Source organism: Bison bison, unplaced genomic scaffold, assembly GCF_000754665.1.
Source record: "Bison bison bison isolate TAMUID 2011002044 unplaced genomic scaffold, Bison_UMD1.0 scf7180017864458, whole genome shotgun sequence".
Lineage (NCBI taxonomy): Eukaryota > Metazoa > Chordata > Mammalia > Artiodactyla > Bovidae > Bison > Bison bison.
The window spans coordinates 7,653,985-7,672,987 of record NW_011495020.1 but is presented as its reverse complement, the minus strand read 5'-3'; the positions used below and the strand labels follow the sequence as shown (position 1 = coordinate 7,672,987).

The following is a 19,003-nucleotide window of genomic DNA, read 5'->3' as shown; positions in this document are numbered from 1 at the left end:
AAAAAGGAAGGTATGGGGAAAGTTTAAAGAAAATAAAATCATCCATAGTTCTGCCATTTAAAGACAACTACTCTTAACATTTTGATACACCTTTTCCTCATCACTAAGTCAGATTGGGACAGATACAACTACAATTATATTTTTGTGTATCCATTTTTTCCCGTTTAAAATTATCATTTGCATTTTTCTATATTCTTAACAATTTGATTTAAAATCTCCTCTTGATAGATTTATTCTGTGGCTGTACCATAATTTATTTAATGTGACATTTCTGAGAGAAATAGATCTCATGCTTTTCAGTTAAAAGGATGAAAGGAGATGAGTTATTAGTAGCTTGGATAACTCAAGTTTGAACTTGAGTAACTTAAGATTTTCAGCTGTTAATTGACCACACTTTTTCATTATTAATTTTCTTTCTCTAAGTACTTTAAAAAATATCCAAAGTGTTCTGATTCTTATTACTTTTAATAAATTAATCATATGAATGTTCTTTTTAGCACCTTTAAAGGTAAATTATTCCTAAACTGGAAGATAATCCTCTTTCTTTCCCCCACAATTAAAAGGCCATGCTTATTCTTAAAATAACTCTGCTTTCTACTTTAAAAAATAGCTTTTCAACATAAGCCTTACAAAAATTACTGTACTTAAATGTAGGAAAAGTTAATGAAAGGAAGGATTATCTGTTCAAAGGATATGCTTTTGCCAGCAAGGATTTGAAAAGTATAAATATATAACATTATGTTGCCTGCTTTTTCTGTTTTTCCCAAACACATTTGCACATTAGAGTCTGTCAGGGATCTTGTAAAAAATTCATATTTCTAGGTGCCACTCTTCTGTGGGTTTGATGCTTGTCCCTTACCTATTCACAAAGATTGGTATTTTGTAAATACTTTTGCCTATTGAGTATAAACCCTTGTTCTTAAAGTTCCAAGGCTCGGATGAAGAAGCTTTTTATATATCCAGTGCCTGTTACTTGCACTCTATTTGATGCATGCCGTACAACCTCTTACTTTGCAACCTGAGATGACAGGCTTTGGTATAATGCATATCTGGTTCTGCTGCCGTCTTAGTTTCTTAATTCTGATATCTGTGACTAATGATTATAATGCCTTAATTTGAATACTTTAACTTTGGTTGAGTAACAAAGATAATACTCATTACATTTTATTTGTGAAATACTTAATTGTCTCTTGCTTACAACGTTATTAAATCTCTTAGTTATTCCATAAGAATGTTACTTGTAGTGATTCACTTTTTCCTAGGCTTTGACTATGAACATTTTTAAAAGTGTGTTTGAGTGTATACTCACATATGTGTAATGTTCACTCATACCCCATGCATAGAACAGTTAGTCCTACTTCTCCAAAATACGTGTATGTGAATAGAACTTATTTCTTAGATTAAATGAGATTCATTTACTGCGTTTACTCTTAGATAAGAATGTTTATTCACCTTTTTACTTAACTGTGCTCTATACTTTTAGGTCCTTTCTGAAAGATCTGCTACTGAAGTAGACAACAATTTTAGCAAACCACCCCCATTTTTCCCTCCAGGAGCTCCTCCAACTCACCTTCCACCTCCTCCATTTCTTCCACCTCCTCCAACTGTCAGCACGGCCCCACCTCTGATTCCCCCGCCAGGTAAATAGTGAGTAAGACATTTGACTCTGAAAGAAAGATAGCCTATGAGTGTTTTGAAATTTTGAACTTAACAATTAAAGTATATATTTGAAAACAGAATCTTCACTGCATTACATTAAAAGTAGTAGAATAAGAAATTTATGCTCAATCTTCAATAGATTCACACTGAATCAGATGTATATGTGTCTTAACAATTTCAGCACAGCAAAGAGGCAGTGTACTAAAATAAAAACAAGTGGACTAAAACTGTGTTCTAAAAATATGATAGTGATTCCCCAAATTAAAGTTGCTGATTGTGTATGTATAAACTCACATTGAGTCATGTTACCTTGTTTTGAAAAAAAAAAAAAAAATTAACGATACTTTTAGAATTGCGTAGGTTAAAAAAAATTATGACGAGAATGAAATGAAAATCTCAAGTCCAGTTGTCGTCTTTCTTTGTATACTGGTTTCCTTTTTGGAGACTGTTTCTGGGTGCCAGGGGCCTATTAAGCATGACAGAAAATTAATGTCAGTTTTTATAATATTCTTAGCCACTTTTGGTTATTTATTAAAAGCTAGATCAGTGGTAGTAGGAAAAAATTTACAAATAATTCCCTAATTGTATACTTTCAACTTTTGTCTGATAGCCTTCGTTATTTTATTCACAATAGGCTTTTAATATTTATAACCCTTAGCCGGTTTTTAATGAAACTAACCAGATTGAGATAATTATTTTCTTCCTAGGGAGAGCTCCAGTAATAAGGGTTAAAAATTAGCTGCTGGTCCTAACCAGAACTACATGTGCCACATATGTAAAGGGTTGCTTTTTATTAATAAAATCAGTTTATACTAGAGAGCCACATTCACTCACTCACATTGCTTTTACCAGAGAGTTGTCTTTAAGAGTTGGCAGTTCTGATTAGAGTACAGAGGCATTTAAGGGATCTGAATAATCCTTTGTAATATTCATCCTTTTCCTCTAAAATTCAGCTATTGCACCAGCCCCACAACCACAGCACCTTTGATTTCCTTCTGAGATTCTGCTTTCCAAAAAGGATAAGAAAATTATGAAACATGACTTTGGCTTTAGGGAATCTGTTGTCTCAAAAATAGTAGAAAGAGAAGATTAGATAGGTATGACTTGCTTACTCCAGACTGCATTATTTCTCAAGTTCAGTGAATTTCTTCTTCTGACAATAAATTGCTTGTTCTGAAACTGAAACCATTCAGAAGTTAAGATTCAATCTGTGGTTATTAGATTTTTGATGTGGTGAGAATTAACTAATGATAAGAGAAAGTAATGAGGACTTAGTGATTCATAAATGGATCTTTTGTCCTATGAGAAAGATAAAATGTAGAAATAATGAGACTAAAAGATGATCAGTGCATATGGTCATAGTCTTTAAATTGCTTTGTAATCTTATTTAATTACTAAAGTTGATTTAAAAGAATTTTCTTATTTACTACCTAATATAGTATATCCCCAGGTATTCTTCAACACTTGTTATTAAAGTAAGTGAGAGAAAATAGTGGTACAAATTAATAACAAAGGAATAAATACCTCACTGGTGTAAGAATATTTAGAAGCTCTGTAGGATATTGATAGGCAGTGGCATTATCTGGATGTGTGTACTTTTTCAAAATGGTAAAAATCATTTCATTTCTTTGCCATATAATCTCTGTTTATAAGGATAACAAATCTATTATTAAAATGTTTAGATTAGCTATGGAATTATACCGTAGAGTACCACTGATTATTTTTTTGTTGTTTAAGCTGTTTAATGTTAATTTGCAATTGCATGCTTTCCATATTTTTAACACCTGTACAGATTTCTTTTGATGCTTATCCTTATATTACCTTTCCGTGTCATCCTGTCAGCATTTAAGGAATACAAATTCAGATGAATTCTAATGCTGATTTAAGCAGTATACATTGGTTGGGATCTTTGATATAGTGAGAATTAACTAAATAAAAAGAGAAAATAATGAAGACTTAATGATTCATAATGGGTCTTTTGTCCTATGAGAAAGATAAAATATGGAAATAATGAGACTAAAAGATGATCAGTGCATGTGGTCATAGTCTAACTGGTATATTTGCTAGGGGTGATGGTGAGGGAAAGATACTAGTTCATGTTAAAACCAAATATTTGTTAAGTTGAGGCTATCTGGATTACTCCTTGTGAGCTGTTGGAGAGAGCATAAGCACTCCATTTCCATCTGTGTTTCCTCGCAGTGCCAATCACAGAGATCCTGTGTATACCTGACATTCCCTACATGTGTTAGCTAATTGAGTTAGCAACATATTTATGTATCCGTAACACCAAAGAAATTTTCAGATTGACAATTGGTACAGTCACACAGGCTCTTATCAGTCAGAGTGGGCACTGGCTTTAAACAGCAGTATGGCTGCATTAATATATATACCAGATGAATATAGGCAGTGATTAAAGCCACATTTGCAGTTACCATTTACCACAGAGTCATATGATTACAGCATATTCTGTAGAGTTTGCTATAATTTAGATCATCTTAAGAATCATAAGCGGCTAATGAAAGAAAGCTGTGGCTCAAGCAGTCTTTTCGTAAGTATTGCTTTTAAAAGTACTCTGTCTTAGAGAAACCTTGGGTTTTCTTTTTGCCTCCTTCAGAAATACTGAAAGAAAAAATGGAATAAATCTTTGGAGAATTAATTTAAACATTCTAATGTTGGCTTTGTTAACATCAGCTTTCAAATGTTTAAGTTTTTAAGACTGTAGAGCTGTATATGATGTGGAACAAATATAGTAATGTTGTATTATGCCCTTAATTTGGGGTGTTAATCCAGATTTGTCTGGAATAGTCCTATTAAACCTATTGTCCCAGCTTAATTGTTATTCACTCAGAAATGCCCTGGTGTGGAGGGTAACATTTATGATCAACTCTTGGAGGTTTACAGATGTGGCTTATTGCATGAGTAGACACTTGTGGTGGTGGCTTAGTTGCTAAATTGTATCCAGTTCTTGCAACCCCAGGACTTCCCTGGTGGCTCAGACCGTAAAGCGTCTGCCTACAATGTGGAGACCCGGGTGCAATCCCTGGGTTGGGAATATCTCCTGGAGAAGGAAATGGCAACCCACTCCAGTATTCTTGCCTGGAAAATCCCATGGACAGAGGAGCCTAGCGGGCTACAGTCCGTGGGGTCGGAAAGAGTTGGACATGACTGAGCGCCGTCACTTTCACTTTCATGGACTGAAGCCTTCCAAGCTCCTCTGTCCACGGGATTTTCTAGGCAAGAATACTGGAGTGGGTTGCCATTTTCTTTTCCAAGGGATCTCCCTGATCCAGGGATCGAATCCTGGTATCTTGCATTACAGTCGAATTCTTTACCCACTGAGGTACCAGGGAAGCTGCTTCATTCAAGAAGCTTTCACTGTAAAATAGTTAACAGAAAAGAGATGTGTTGTTTCCTCTCCCCCTCAAACACACATCTACAGCGTATGTGAAGTCTTGTTATAACAGACAAAGTCATGTTTCTGGCCACAGTAGATTTGTCTAAAGAGTAAAGGAGGTTTTGTATTGGCGAGTACAATAAACATGTAAGGGACATTCGGTCCTAAATTAATGACTTCTGGATTAGCTTTTCTAAATGGAAAAGTAATATGGTTCCTTGCTACCATACTGATAGTAGCTTGAAAACAAACACTGTAACTTATTCAAGATCTTCCTTAATTTTCAGAAAATCTATTATTTTTAGTAATCCAGAAAATACTTTCTATTGTATGAGTTTTTTCAGACACACATTATTAGTGTGCTTTCATACTTTCACCGAGTAATAATAGAAATAAAAGTTAATGTTTATTGAATGCTACTGTTGAAAGCACTGTTCTGAACACATACCATGTTTTAGTTCAATTTGATTCTCAACACCATCTGAAGTAGATACTATTCTGGTTTTACAGATGAGAAAACTGGAATCATAATAGCTAGAAAGTAGCAGAACCAGAATTCTAACATAGGCAATTTTGCTTGAATGCCTGTTTCATTCAACTACATTGAAATGAAGAAGTTAATCATTACCTATCTGTATTCACCCTGGTAACATGGCCTAAAAGCTCTTTAAAAAATTTTTCTTGTTTTGAAAGTGCATGCATATATATTTGTGATTAAGGAAGTTCGGGAGTGAAAAGTAGGAATCAGACTTTAATTCAATTAATTGAAGTTTTGGGCTTCCTAGGTGGCTCAGTAGTAGAGTCCGCCCGTCAATTCAGGAGATTCAGCTTCAGTTCCTGGATCGAGAAGATCCCTGGAGAAGAAAATGTCAGTCCACTCCAGTGTTCTTGCCTCAGAAACCCCATGGAGTGAGCCTAGCAGGCTATAGTCCATGGGGTTGAAAAGAGTCAGACACGACCTAGTGACCAAACAGCGATAGTAATTGAGGTTTTACTGTTTGCCTGATTTGTGTTAAGAAGTCTGTTTACTGATTAAACCAGTTTTTAAATACGTGTGTGTTGGAAGAAAAATTGTAGAATTGGAAGGATTGATAATATAGAGCAGTTGATTTTGTGTGGGTGTGTGTGTTTGTGATAACATGACATAATATTGATCATCTTACCCATTTGTAATTGTACAGTTCAGTGGCATTAAGTACATTCACAGTGTTGTATAACCATCACCCCTATCTATACCAAAAACTTTTCCATCATTCATAACAAAGCCTATATATTCATTAAACATAATACCTTCCTCCCTACTGTAGCTTCTGGTGGCTTCTTTCTGTCTCTCTGAATTTGCCTACTCTTGGTGCCTTATATAAGTGGAGTCGTACAGTATTTGTCCGTGTCTGGTTTATATTATTATTTTTTAATAACGTTTTAATGCACAGTTGTAAATAGGCTGTTTTTTAAACTTTGATCAAACTGTATTATGTTTTATGATAGATTTTTAATTTAGATTTTAAATGTTAATTTACTTTTAGTGTCATATTTTATGTTCATTTTTATATAATTTAGTTTGTTGAACAAGAGAAGGGAGAGTCAGTTTAACTCCTGTCTTGTTACCTTAATCAGTGTTAAGGCTCATGTGAATATTGTTAAGTCTTGGAAACAATTGAAATCTAGCACATGAGTAGAATTCTACTAAGTTGAATAAGTCTCTTTGCTTTACGGAGATAGAGCCCAGACCATAGATAAGTCATCTCTGCTTTTAAAGTTGGATATAGAATTTAATGGGCTTCCCTAGAGGCTCAGACAGTAAAGAATCTGCAGTGCAGGAGACCCAGGTTCGTTCCCTGGGTTGGGAAGATCCCCTGAAGAAGGGACTGGCAACTGACTCCAGTATTCTTGCCTGGAGAATTCCATGGACAGAGGAGCCTGGCAGGCTATAGTCCATAGGGTCACACACAGTCAGACATGACTGAAGCAACTTAGCATATATGCATGCATGCATAGGGTTTAGGCTCTTTATCTAGATTTCAAAATGTATAAAATTCTGCATTTTAGAGCAAAGTATTTTTTTTCCTAGAAGACTTTTGTTAGGTAGGTAAGACAATTAGCATCTTAGTAGTCATCTGCTGCTAAGTCACTTCAGTCGTGTCTGAAACTCTGTGTGACCCCGTAGACGGCAGCCACGAGGCTCCCCCGTCCCTGGGATTCTCCAGGCAAGAACTGGAGTGGGTTGCCATTTCCTTCTCCATAGTAGTCATCTAGTACTACAAATTATATGAACCTAAAAATCTTACTTGTTCCTTAAATATTTTGAATTTGAGTTAGTGATGACACATGGGGCTGAAAGCAGTTTACTTCCAAAGTTTTCAGTATTTCCTCAGGATTTTCATTGTCTTTAGATTATTTTCCTGTTAGCAGTCTGGTTTCTAGTGCAGTGGCTGTTAAGCTTTTTGGTCACAGATCCCTTTATACTCTTAAAAATTACTGCAGACCCCAAAGAGCTTTTCTTTATGTGTGACATATTCATTTTTTTATTAGAAATTAAACCCAAGAAATTAAGATATTTTATTTAAATATTATTTTTAATGTATATCTAATCCAATTACACACTAAGATAACATTTTAATGAAAAATTATTCTTCCAGAATGACAAATTTTAGTGCAAAGAGTGGCCTTCTTTTATACCTTGTAAATCTCTTTGCTCATGTGGCATAATACAAAAAAACTGGATTCTCCTGTTTGCTTTTGCATTAAATCAATTGTGATTGCACATGTCATGTAGCCTCTGGAAAAATTCATTGTACATTTGTAAGAGAATGAACACGAAGATGGCAAATAACATCCTAGTATTTTTATGAAAGGAGTTTTGACCTTTCAAATTCTTAGAAGAGCCTTAGGGACACCCCAAGGAAGCTCCAGATAATACTTTGAGAACTGCTACTTTGCAGAAGCTTGGCTTATATTCAGTGAATATTATCTGCACCCTTGAGGAAGTATAATTTTGTCCCTTTATTTGAGAAATTATTTTGTAAGTATAACATTAAGCTGATTTACAGTTTCATCAAGATTTTTGGTCTTACGCAGCAAATCTGCAGGTTAATCTATGCTATTTGCCAAAAATGTAAGCACTAAAAATGTAGTTTCCAGAAGTACCTTTTGAAAAATAACTTCTTGAATTTTTAAAGAAGTACTCATTTTCTGTTTTGTTATAGTTTTCTATATTAAAAAAATACAATAGTCTATAGTGTTTTCAGTAAACTCAAAATAGGGTATAATGCTAATTGTAATGAGCACAATTTAAGTTTAATAGCTATTAAAATGGAGAAGGCAATGGCACCCCACTCCAGCACTCTTGCCTGGAAAATCCCATGGACGGAGGAGCCTGGTAGGCTGCAGTCCATGGGGTCGCTAAGAGTCGGGCACGACTGAGCGACTTCCCTTTCCCTTTCACTTTTCACTTTCATGCATTGGAGAAGGAAATGGCAACCCACTCCAGTGTTCTTGCCTGGAGAATCCCAGGGACTCGGGAGCCTGGTGGGCTGCCGTCTATGGGGTCTCACAGAGTCGGACACGACTGAAGTGACTTAGTAGTAGTAGTAGCTATTACAAGCTTCTTTAAGATGTTGGTTTTTGAATGTCTTTTTCTCCTTGTGGATGCTCCCTTTATAATAGTTATATTTTTAATACAGTGTTTGTTGTTCAGTTGCTCAGTCATGTTCACCTCTTTGCGACCCCATGGACTGCAGCACACCAGGCTTCCCTGTCCTTCACCATCTCCCAGAGTTTGCTCAGACTCATGACCACTGAGTCGGTGATGCCACCCAGCTATCTTGTCCTCTGCTTCCCTTTCTGCCTTCAATCTTTGTCAGCATCAAAGTCTTTTCCAGTGAGTCAGCTCTTGGCACCAGGTTGCCAGAGTATTGGAACTGTAGCTTCAGCAGCAGTCCTTAATACTCATTGATTTCCTTTAGGATTGACTGGTTTGATCTCCTTGCAGTCCAAGGGACTCTCAGGAGTCTTCTTCACAAGCATAGATGCTGTATATTGTAGAATTTAATTATGACTTAATATTTGCTTTCATTCGTGCTACTCTTCTAGTTATTTTGCCTTTAGAGTTTAATTCCTTTACAAGTAAAAATATTGATAGTTCTAATCTGAGATGTTTTTGTCTAACAAAATTTTTGTTTTCCGTAGGCTTTTAGGTTATTTTATAATTGAAAGAGTGAGAGATTGTAATAAAGATAAAATAATTCACCAATTTTATAGTTAATATAAAATTATCTTTTTTACTTTTTAGGTGTAGAGTATGCTGATAACTATTTCTGATGCTTTAAGTGTTCATAGGGCCTTTTAACACAATTTTTTCTTTCAAATTACTCCTGTTCCTTGTTGCACCTTGTAATTAATTGTTTTACTTTATAGGTTTATAAGTATTCTACGTCATATATTTTTTAAGTGTAGATTGTAGATGATGTGTATGTGTATGTAATCTTTAAAACACTGGTACATAGAAAAGCATGTGGTGGAAGGTCATATTTAAAGATTTTTATAAACCTTGATGTTTTGTACTCAGTTTTTTGGTGTGTGCAGACTTTACCTATGAGCTTGATGACTTGAAATAGTAATTGGTGAGACTTAAGGCAAGTGATTAGGCTTTTTGGTGTTTGTAACATACTAGTATTGATGAAGATTATAATTTCCAAGTGAGAAATAGAAAGCATAGTTTACATTGTTCTGGTGTGCTTCTTTCTTTCATTTGAACTGAATACAGAAATAGTAGGTAGTTGATAGCTGGTTACTATATTAGTTAGCTCTTGATCCACGACGACAGATTACTTTTGTAGAGCACAGTGGTTTAAGACAACATACGTTTATTGTTGAACAGTGATTGTGGATTAGCAGTGTGGGGACGGCTTAGCTGGTCTTCTGCTTCAAGGTCTTTCACAGACTTTGAGATGGTCATCTCAAAGACTTCCTAAGAAAAGATTCGTGTTCAGATTCACTGACTTCTTTGTTAAAAAGATTCACTTCCTCTCCACCGTGGTAGTTTGCTTCATCATAGCATGAATGCTGAGAACACAACAGAAGAAACCAGCAAAATAGAAGTCAGTCTCTTTTGTAACCTAGTCATCGAAATAACATTCCATCATTTTTGCTGTATTTCATTTGTTGGAAATAAATCATTATCTAGCCCACCTTCAAGGAGAGGATATGAATATCAGAGGTATAAAAAGACATGCATACCAGGAGGCAGGAATCATTGGAAGCCAAGTTGGAGGCCTCCTATCATGGAACTCTTTCTTTGCCTAAGTTGTGTAAAATAATGATAGGATACATTAAGAATGAGTTCAGAGATAATTTTTATTCCATTTTTTAACTTGAATACAGAGCTATTACTTTTGTGTGAGAATTTTAAAAATAATGAATTTATAGTTGAATTCCTTTTGACCTGATGTTTTGCTGGCATGCTGCCTTTCTGTTTCTTTGTACCAGTTCCTTCAACCCCCTGACAGTCCCCCCACCCACCCTTACACTTCTTTACATTTAAAAGTTCATATTACATACTGGAAAAGTTAAATCCTATTTTCTTTCTTTTGAGGGTGCAGACAGTATAAGCTGTCATATAGCTGTACTGTTTTATATCACAGTGGCACATGCTTTGTTTAATAAAAATTTGAAATGGAATTTATACATTTTGAGTAGCTCCACAGTGCAATTTGCAGGGAAGTTTGAATGTAAATCCAGTGATTCTCAAAATATGGTCTCTGGTTAGCAACATCATTATCTCCTTGTTTGGAATGCAGATTCTCTCCCTCATGCCAGACCTACTGAATCAGAAGTTCCAGGGGAGGGGCCCAGCAATCTGTATTTTAACAAATTCTTGAAGTAATTCTGATGGTCGCTAAAGTGTCAAAACCCCATCTATTCATTCCCTTTAGAACTTGAATATAACTTTTCCAAAAGCTTTTGTCCAGTAATAGAAATCTTCCTTTTACTACTGTAATTTGCTACTCATTTTAAAGATAAAGGATACAGAAACACAATGCGTAATTTGTGTACTTCAAATCTGTTGGCTGGGCAGCACATGTGTTGACCAGGAAAGTTGGGAGTGCCAGGAGAAACAGGACAGGGAATTTTGAGGTGAATTTTGTCCTTCATTTTACTGTTCTCTCTTGTTAACAAAAGTCAAATACTAAATAGTGATTTTCTAGATGAGAATTGTGTTGGTCTAACATTATATTACAATAGATTAAACTTTTTAAGTGGCATTTTTTAAATAAATTTACTAATTGTCAAAAGAATGGATCGTACAGTGTTTCATCAACTTTAAAGTTCTGTTTCAGTGAACTTTAATTCAAAATTAAGATTTGAATTATCTTAGGTGAGATATACGTCTCACGCTATCTTAGATGAGATATGTGTTTCACGCAAAAGGTCTTCTCTAGTTCTTATGCCAACTTTCTGATGTGTAGATATTGTTTGGAAAGACATCCATATCTATCTATGTAGCATAAGTTTTGTGTACTTAATTCCTTTCAGTTGATTTTTAAAAAGAATCTGTCTTATGGTACTACTGTAGTAAGAAAAATTAAAAGCAGAATGTTTGTAATTTTAACTGTCTTCATAGCACACTTAATAGTTTGGTTATATTCTTTTATTTTTATGTTTTGTGGAAGTTTGGTAACTTAAATGTTTTTGAAGACTGAATGTTGAGAGAGCTGAATAGTATTCTCTTAGTTATTTTATATGAGTTCACATTGTAGTTAGCTTAAGTGATGTATGTTGTTCATGTATTTACTTGGGTAAAGTTATTAGGATTACAGTGTGGGTTGCTGAAATCGGCATACCTTACCATACCTAGGACAGTGGTCATGAATTAAATAGTCACGTATTTAAATGTGAAAACTGGGACATATAGTGAAGCTCAGTAGTACTCTCTAAAAAAATCTGTAATCTTCTAATGAAGATCAAGTAATAGCAGCTATTAAGAGCATTTAATATACTGTGCCTTCCTTAATTTCCCAGTTAGTGTGGTGTCTGGAACTTTTGTTAGTTTGTATTCTTTGCTGGATTCTTTTAGTTTAGTAATGTAGGAAGCAGGGAGGTAGCTCGAGGTATGAGAATTACCATGGAGTGTAGCTCATTTTAGTAGACTTGTGGATGCCTAATGATTTTTGAAACATGACTGCTGCATTATTTATCTTTTTCGTCTTGTTGGTTTGAGTTTACCATATCCTTTTATTGCATGGGTGGTTAAGTAAGGTGCTTCATTCTCCATTTTAAGGCCTACTTATTTCCTTAAGTTCTGTTTGAATAAAACCTCTTAATCTGGTAAAACACGTAGAAAATTTTTAAATTATTAGCAGATGTTTCCATTGACAAGCAAACATTTGAAAGCAATTTTTTTCATTATTTTTTCCTATGTACTTAGTTAATGAATTTAGGTTACTTTTCCTCTTTGGGAATAGTTTTGATGTAGTTTTTAAAGATAGGATTTAGTAAAGCATTCTGACTTTGTTGAAGTTCTTTGTGATTTAATGTTTTTCTTGAAAAAATTTTTCATATTGGAAATTTTTCTACTTAGAAATGTCATTTTTCTTCAAACAAGAAAATTATAATTTGCATGACACATAAATTTTAAATTAGGATTTAAGGGCGCATTTGAAGAGTCCCTGGTGGCTCAGATGATAAAGAATCTGCTTGCAATGCAGGAGACCCAGGTTCTAACCCTGGGTCAGGAAGAACCCTTGGAAAAGGGAATCACTACCCATTCCAGTATTCTTGCCTGGAGAATTCCATGGACAGAGGAGCTTGGTGGGCTGCAGTCCATGGGGTCGCAAAGAGTCGTACACGACTGAGCGAGTAACACTTTCACTTTCTTGACCAATGTAAATTGAGAATGTTTATATGTAGTTTATTCCTTTAAAGATTATAATGTGTGTGAGTGAGAGTCACTCAAATTAGTATTTACTGACTTCTGTTGAAGTAAACCACTACATTCATCTTAGCGTGCCCTAGGGATGTAAATATATGAATTGGCTATATCCCTTGTCTCTACTCCCACAAGTCAAGGGAAATAATAACCTTTCCACACTCCTATCACCAATAAAAACAATTCATGTCCATATTTGAACATCCCTCATGGCTTTACTAAAGTGAATATCCATCATCTTCCGAGTTACCTTGTACTACCTGCAGTATTTAAGAGCCCCTTATCACTTTGCCTATTATACTGTTAAAATAACAAAATCAGATGTTGATTATCAAGCTTAGTGTTAATTTCATGGAGTTTGATATTTGTGTGTGCACAAAGGTGCTTTTTTTAACTAACGTCTCACTTTGTTCATGGTTACAATTAGTGGGGAAATCTTGTTATCAAGTTGTTAGACTGGGTTTTCATCAGGAAGTCTGATATTATACTCGAATTGTTGGTCCTCTGCAAGAAAACAGAATGCTGCTTTTGAGTGAATAAGCCAGGACGATGAGGCGAGGGGTTTTATTTCAAAGTTTTCTTTCGTGATGGCATAAGTACATAACAGGTTTTGAAATCCAGTTACTATATTAAATTTCATCACTTGTTTTTTAGGTATTCCAATAACTGTACCACCTCCAGGTAAAACTTTTTTCATGTTTTCTCCATCATTGTTAATAAACATGAAATTTCAAGCTTATAGTTACAGGAGGGACGGTGTTGATGTGGTTAGAATATAAAATAGGTTATTGGGATTTCAAGGTCCTATTTTCAGCTCTGCCTTTGCTTCATTCCAGTTTTGATTAAGATATTTAGTTTTCTTATACCTGTCTTACCCATTTCTGTAGAAATAGAGATTCTGAAAAAATTCTTACCATATCAATTTATTGAAAACAGTATAGGATTAAAAAGAAAATTTTTATCAAAAATTGTTTTTTCAAACCAAAGAATTTTTTATATGATGAAGTGACTGCAAGAGAAGAGAAAGTTCCCTTTATCTTGATTTTATCATGGTTTCTGATTGTTTTTACCCTCCTGACATAACTTAATATTGTGAGAAAATATGTTCTGAACCACACTGGTAGATTGACAGCTGGTCAGATGATTGTTCATAGAGCAGTGATTTAATTGTTCACTCTTGTAAGAATATGATCAACAGGAGTGTTACATGTGGCCCAGTGTGTTTTTTTTTTAATAGTTTTTCAGGGTGATTTTTTTTTTCTTTTGTAGTGTAATGCAGATATGATAGCAAGTGTGTTTATGAAGTTCAGTATTAAAAGACATGAAATGTAAAGAGATGAGAGGTGACAGTGCTTGGAAGGGTGGGTCTGAATTCAAAATGACCTTGATAAATAGTGGAGTTTAAATAGCTTAGGATAGTATACGTATTTAGTTGTCAGATAGAGAGTCACTGATTGTGTATGAGTGTGGCTGAAAAAGACCTATCAGGAGAAGTCTTAAAGGAGTCGTTGGTCTGTCTTTATAGGTTAAAAAAAATGTGATTGTAAGATTGTCTAAAATAGGATTGTGGACTCTAGGACTAAGTAGTAATTGCTAAGTTTTACACTGCTAAGATATTTAATAGAGGAGAACCTAAAACTCGACAGTGAAAATGAGCATGGTGGATTTAAAACAGTTTGAAACAAGGCTAAAAATTGATTTAAATGGACATTTGAAAAGGGATAGGAGAACTGAGATTCATTTTTACATAGAATACTAAAAAGGCTTAGTGGAAGTGTTTCCAAACATGTATTTTGTTGGATTGCTTCTTGTCCTCATTAAGATCAGTATGTGAATTGTAGTATGAGAGATTTAAATTACATAATTTAATGTACTTCCTAATAGTCAGGGTCCTTAAAACCTGGCAGAAATTGATGTCATAAAGAATTGGTATTGTAAGTTGTAGACTTTTCAAGCCTTGTTGAGATGCTTCATTGCCTGACTGAATTTGAAAGTGCAGAGTAGATTAACTGTTAAGGTCCCTGGTAGCCGTATTCTGTGGTATTTCATCTAGGTTTTGTGAATTATTCAGAATGCAGACCTCATGATATAAAGCTGCACATTATTTCCTTTCTAAACTAATTTAAAAACTACATTATGTGCTTTTCTTTGTGAATTAGTTCTTTAGGGTTGTGCTATTTAAAACACATTTTATGATGGATATTCTCAGCCTTAAGCATTATATATTTACTGGTAAGATTTTATTTAAAAATTATGCATTTTAAGGCCATTTCTATACATCTAAACTCTCAAAATATTTTTGAAAGAGGTAAATGTTATTTTATTTGCTTTTCTTCTAAAATACTTTAAATGTATCTGGTGGCAATCCTACTACTGTTTAATATATGGAAAAGGTAAGGCATTGAGATTAACTTTCTTATACTCACAAAATGGGCTGTGTGTGGTGCTGAAAATAAGACCGAGTGTCCTGACTCCCAGTTTGTGCTCTGTGTATTAGACCAAACTGTTCATTCAAAGTTAATATTGATCCAAAAATCTGTTTATAAATTTAAGCTCCATTTTTTTCCTGTCCATTATAACATAGAGAAGCACGTTATAGTCCCAGAGAAATATAGTGACACACAACTTTTAAGTCGACATTGTGTTACATTCTAACTTCTTTTTATCTTATGATTGAATGTTTCAGGTTTTCCTCCTCCACCAGGTGCTCCACCTCCATCTCTTATACCAACAATAGAAAGGTAATCAGTATGGACACTGTAAATTTTTTATCATTCATAGGCTTTTGACAGAAGAATCATATCTATCTTGGTAATATTTTCAAAGATTTAATTTTGTAAACAGTAGTACCTGCCTTTTAATTCATAAGTCTAGATCTGTGTTATTTACTCTCAGATAAGATATTGGACCTATACTTAATTACAGAAGAGGACAAAGAAAACGAAATGAATAGTATTTTGAAATATATTGCTTTGATTTATGGTACTCTTATTAAAGAAACCGCTAGATTGGTAAAAACTTGCCTATAGTCAAGTTTTGTGGGATATACAAACAGATGACTAGAAATTATGAAGAATGCATGTCTGTTTTAGGATTAAGTAAGGACAGCTGTTATCAGGGACCACAGTAAAGAAAAGCTGCCTTATTCCTTGCTACCCAATGCAACTTGGCTTCCACAGAGGAAGAACGGATCCCTTTTGCCTGGCAGTTACCTTATTTTTTATACTCTGTATTTATAGTTCATGTTATTTGGAATGCTATGGTAAAGAACATTTACCTCATGGATGGCAATACCATGTTTAACAGCATATGCTTTGGAATCAGACAAACCTGGTTCAAATTTGGCTTCAAAATTTCCCAGCTTTGTGGCAAGGCAGGGTGCATAATAACTCATTGAGACTCAGGTTCCTCTTTTGCCAAATGGGGTTGATAGAATTATGAAGATTAAAACAACTCAGGTGAATATAAAGCATCAGCACCATTCTTGGCAGACAGAACTAACCAATAAATGGTAGCTATTATTATTTCCTCTTCAGTGGCAAAAAACTCTATTTAAAAAAATTACTGTATTTCTGAGAAAGTGATTCAGACTAAAGAAAAATCATGGGAACTTTAGATCAGTAGCATCAAACTGCATATGATTTTCAGAAGAAATGATAAAACTCAGCAAAGTGTGACTTGTGAGACCATAAGCATTTAATTTTAAATCCCTGTTAAACATATATTTGTTTTCTCATTCAAAATGTTAAGAAGTAGTATTTGTTGAGTCTGTCAGTAGGGTGGAATTTCTGATTTTTATTCATTAAAATTAGTTTTTTTTTTTTTTTTTAAACTTTACAATATTGTATTAGTTTTTCCAAATATCAAAATGAATCCGCCACAGGTATACCTGTGTTAGTTTTTTAAGGCTAAATTTTAACTATGTCTGAAGTACTCTGTCAGCCTCAAAGTTTCTGTTATCTCTTGTGTCAGGCTGAATTGATTGGACTATTCATGTTAAATAATAACAAGCTGTATCTTCTTTACATTTAGTGTTAGGCTTAATGCTGTTAATAGTCTGTGTTTTCAGTATTAAAAAATAGTTATTATGGAATTGCAGCTACCATTATATGGTGGTTGTAATTCCATAATAACTTAATTTTTTAGTACTGAAAACACAGGCTATTTAACAGTGTTAAACCTAACACTACATGGACAGAGGAGCCTGGCGGGCTACAGTCCATGGGGTTGCAAAGAGTCGGACACAACTGAGCAACTAAGAACAAACAAAAACAAACAGAACAAATTATATGGTGGTTAAGTAAAAGTCATAATTCTACCTTATGTTTTGCATTTGCACCAAGCTAAAATTCAGAACTTGCAACACGTAAAAATACATTTTTCTTTGACAGTGGACATTCCTCTGGTTATGATAGTCGTTCTGCACGTGCTTTTCCATATGGCAATGGTAAGTGTTATTTTTTAATTGCTCGGATTCAATTTAAACCAGTAAAGTACTTAAATACTTTAAAATAATAGAACCATGCTCCCATGGTTTAAAGTACTATCTTAAAAGGAATTAAAAAATACTTACTCTAGAAATAATTAATCTTACATATATTCCAGGTTACTTAACAGAATATTTTTCATTTCTTTAGTAAGGATGTAATTGTCTCTCCTTCCTTAGGTAGCTATAGTGTCATCTCCATTTGTGTATCAAGTTCCCTGCACGCATGTATCTATTTCTTAGCTTTCAAGACTATTCATTTGGTTAGTTTTTAATTATCCCTATGCTAATAGTGCCACACTTACTATAAAACTCTTTAATTTTGAGTTTTATAGTAAATCTGATATCTGTTTTAGCAAAAGCTATCTTACTCTGCTTCAGAAGTGATTTTGGGCCATTGTTCTTATATATCTATTTTAGAATCAACTTTTCAAGTTTCATTGAAAACCATTGAGATTTTTATTAATGACTAACTCATATTACGTTTACAATATGACAAACTATTGATTCAAGTAATCCTGACAGCCTTATAAAGCAGGCATACTGTTATGATCATTGTTTTATGGACTAGGGAATTTAAGAACAGCCAGATTAGGTAATTTGCCCAATGTCACACAGTAAGTGGCATAGTCAGGTCAGAATTTGAAACCATGCAGCCTGTCGCCAGAGTCCTTTCTCTTACTATATTTTATCATCTTGATGCTCTAGATCAGTTTGTAGGAATTCATACCTTACAACATTGAGTTAACGTCTGAACAAGCATTCTCTTCATTTATGGAGATATTCTTTAATGTGTTCCAATTGAGTGCTGTACCTCTCCATACACTTCTTAGACATCTTTAGTTAGATTTAGTCATAGGTACCTGATGTTTTTATTGTCCTTATAAATAGTATCTTCGTTTAAGCTACATGTTCTGTTTGTATTTGCTTGTATTTAGAAATAGAATTGGGTTTTGTTTTATTTATATGTATAACAGGTATATCAATATATACTTCATAGCTGTTACCTGTAGAACTCAGGCAGTATCATCTGCCCTTCTTTCCTTTTCAGGTATTTATTCGTCACACCCCATCCCCCTCATTTTTTGGTCTTACTGTTCTGACTAGGACCTCTATATAATGTTGAAGTACTGCAAGTGGAGTTCTTGTCTGGAACCACCCCACCTACCCTTTTTAAAACAATTTTTTTTAAGGAAATGCTTTTATATTTATACTATGAAATTTTTACTCTCAGATTTTTGATAGAACCCTCTGTCAGAATAAGGAAAATCTCTTCTAGTTTTCCAAGGGCTTTTAAACTGAATGGATATTGAGTTTCATCAGATGCTTTCTGAGTTGATCGTATTGTTTTCTTTCTCTGTTAATGTGGCAGATTTCTAAGTTTTTCTAATATTAAACCACTGTTTATTTGCTGACATAAACCTAATTTGGTCACAACTGATTACTTTTTTAAAATAAATACAGACTTACTTAGAATTTTGACATCTAAGTCCACATATAATAAATTTATATGTAATACTGTTCTGTGATTTTCCTT

At 34.2% G+C, this 19,003-nt stretch overlaps 1 protein-coding gene across 8 annotated transcripts in view; it reads left to right on the top strand.

Annotated features, from left to right (window-relative positions):
- FIP1L1 (factor interacting with PAPOLA and CPSF1) overlaps positions 1-19,003 on the top strand; it is a 68,156-nt gene that overhangs the window by 38,795 nt on the left and 10,358 nt on the right. For 5 of the 8 annotated variants that reach the window (XM_010859704.1, XM_010859700.1, XM_010859703.1 and 2 more), the window contains 4 exons: positions 1,484-1,640; positions 13,635-13,661; positions 15,667-15,721; positions 17,372-17,427. In XM_010859704.1, the coding sequence (XP_010858006.1) occupies positions 1,484-1,640; positions 13,635-13,661; positions 15,667-15,721; positions 17,372-17,427 (295 nt within the window). The remainder of the gene's footprint in view (positions 1-1,483; positions 1,641-13,634; positions 13,662-15,666; positions 15,722-17,371; positions 17,428-19,003) is intronic. The other 3 variants (XM_010859705.1, XM_010859702.1, XM_010859707.1) reach the window with 1 other exon arrangement.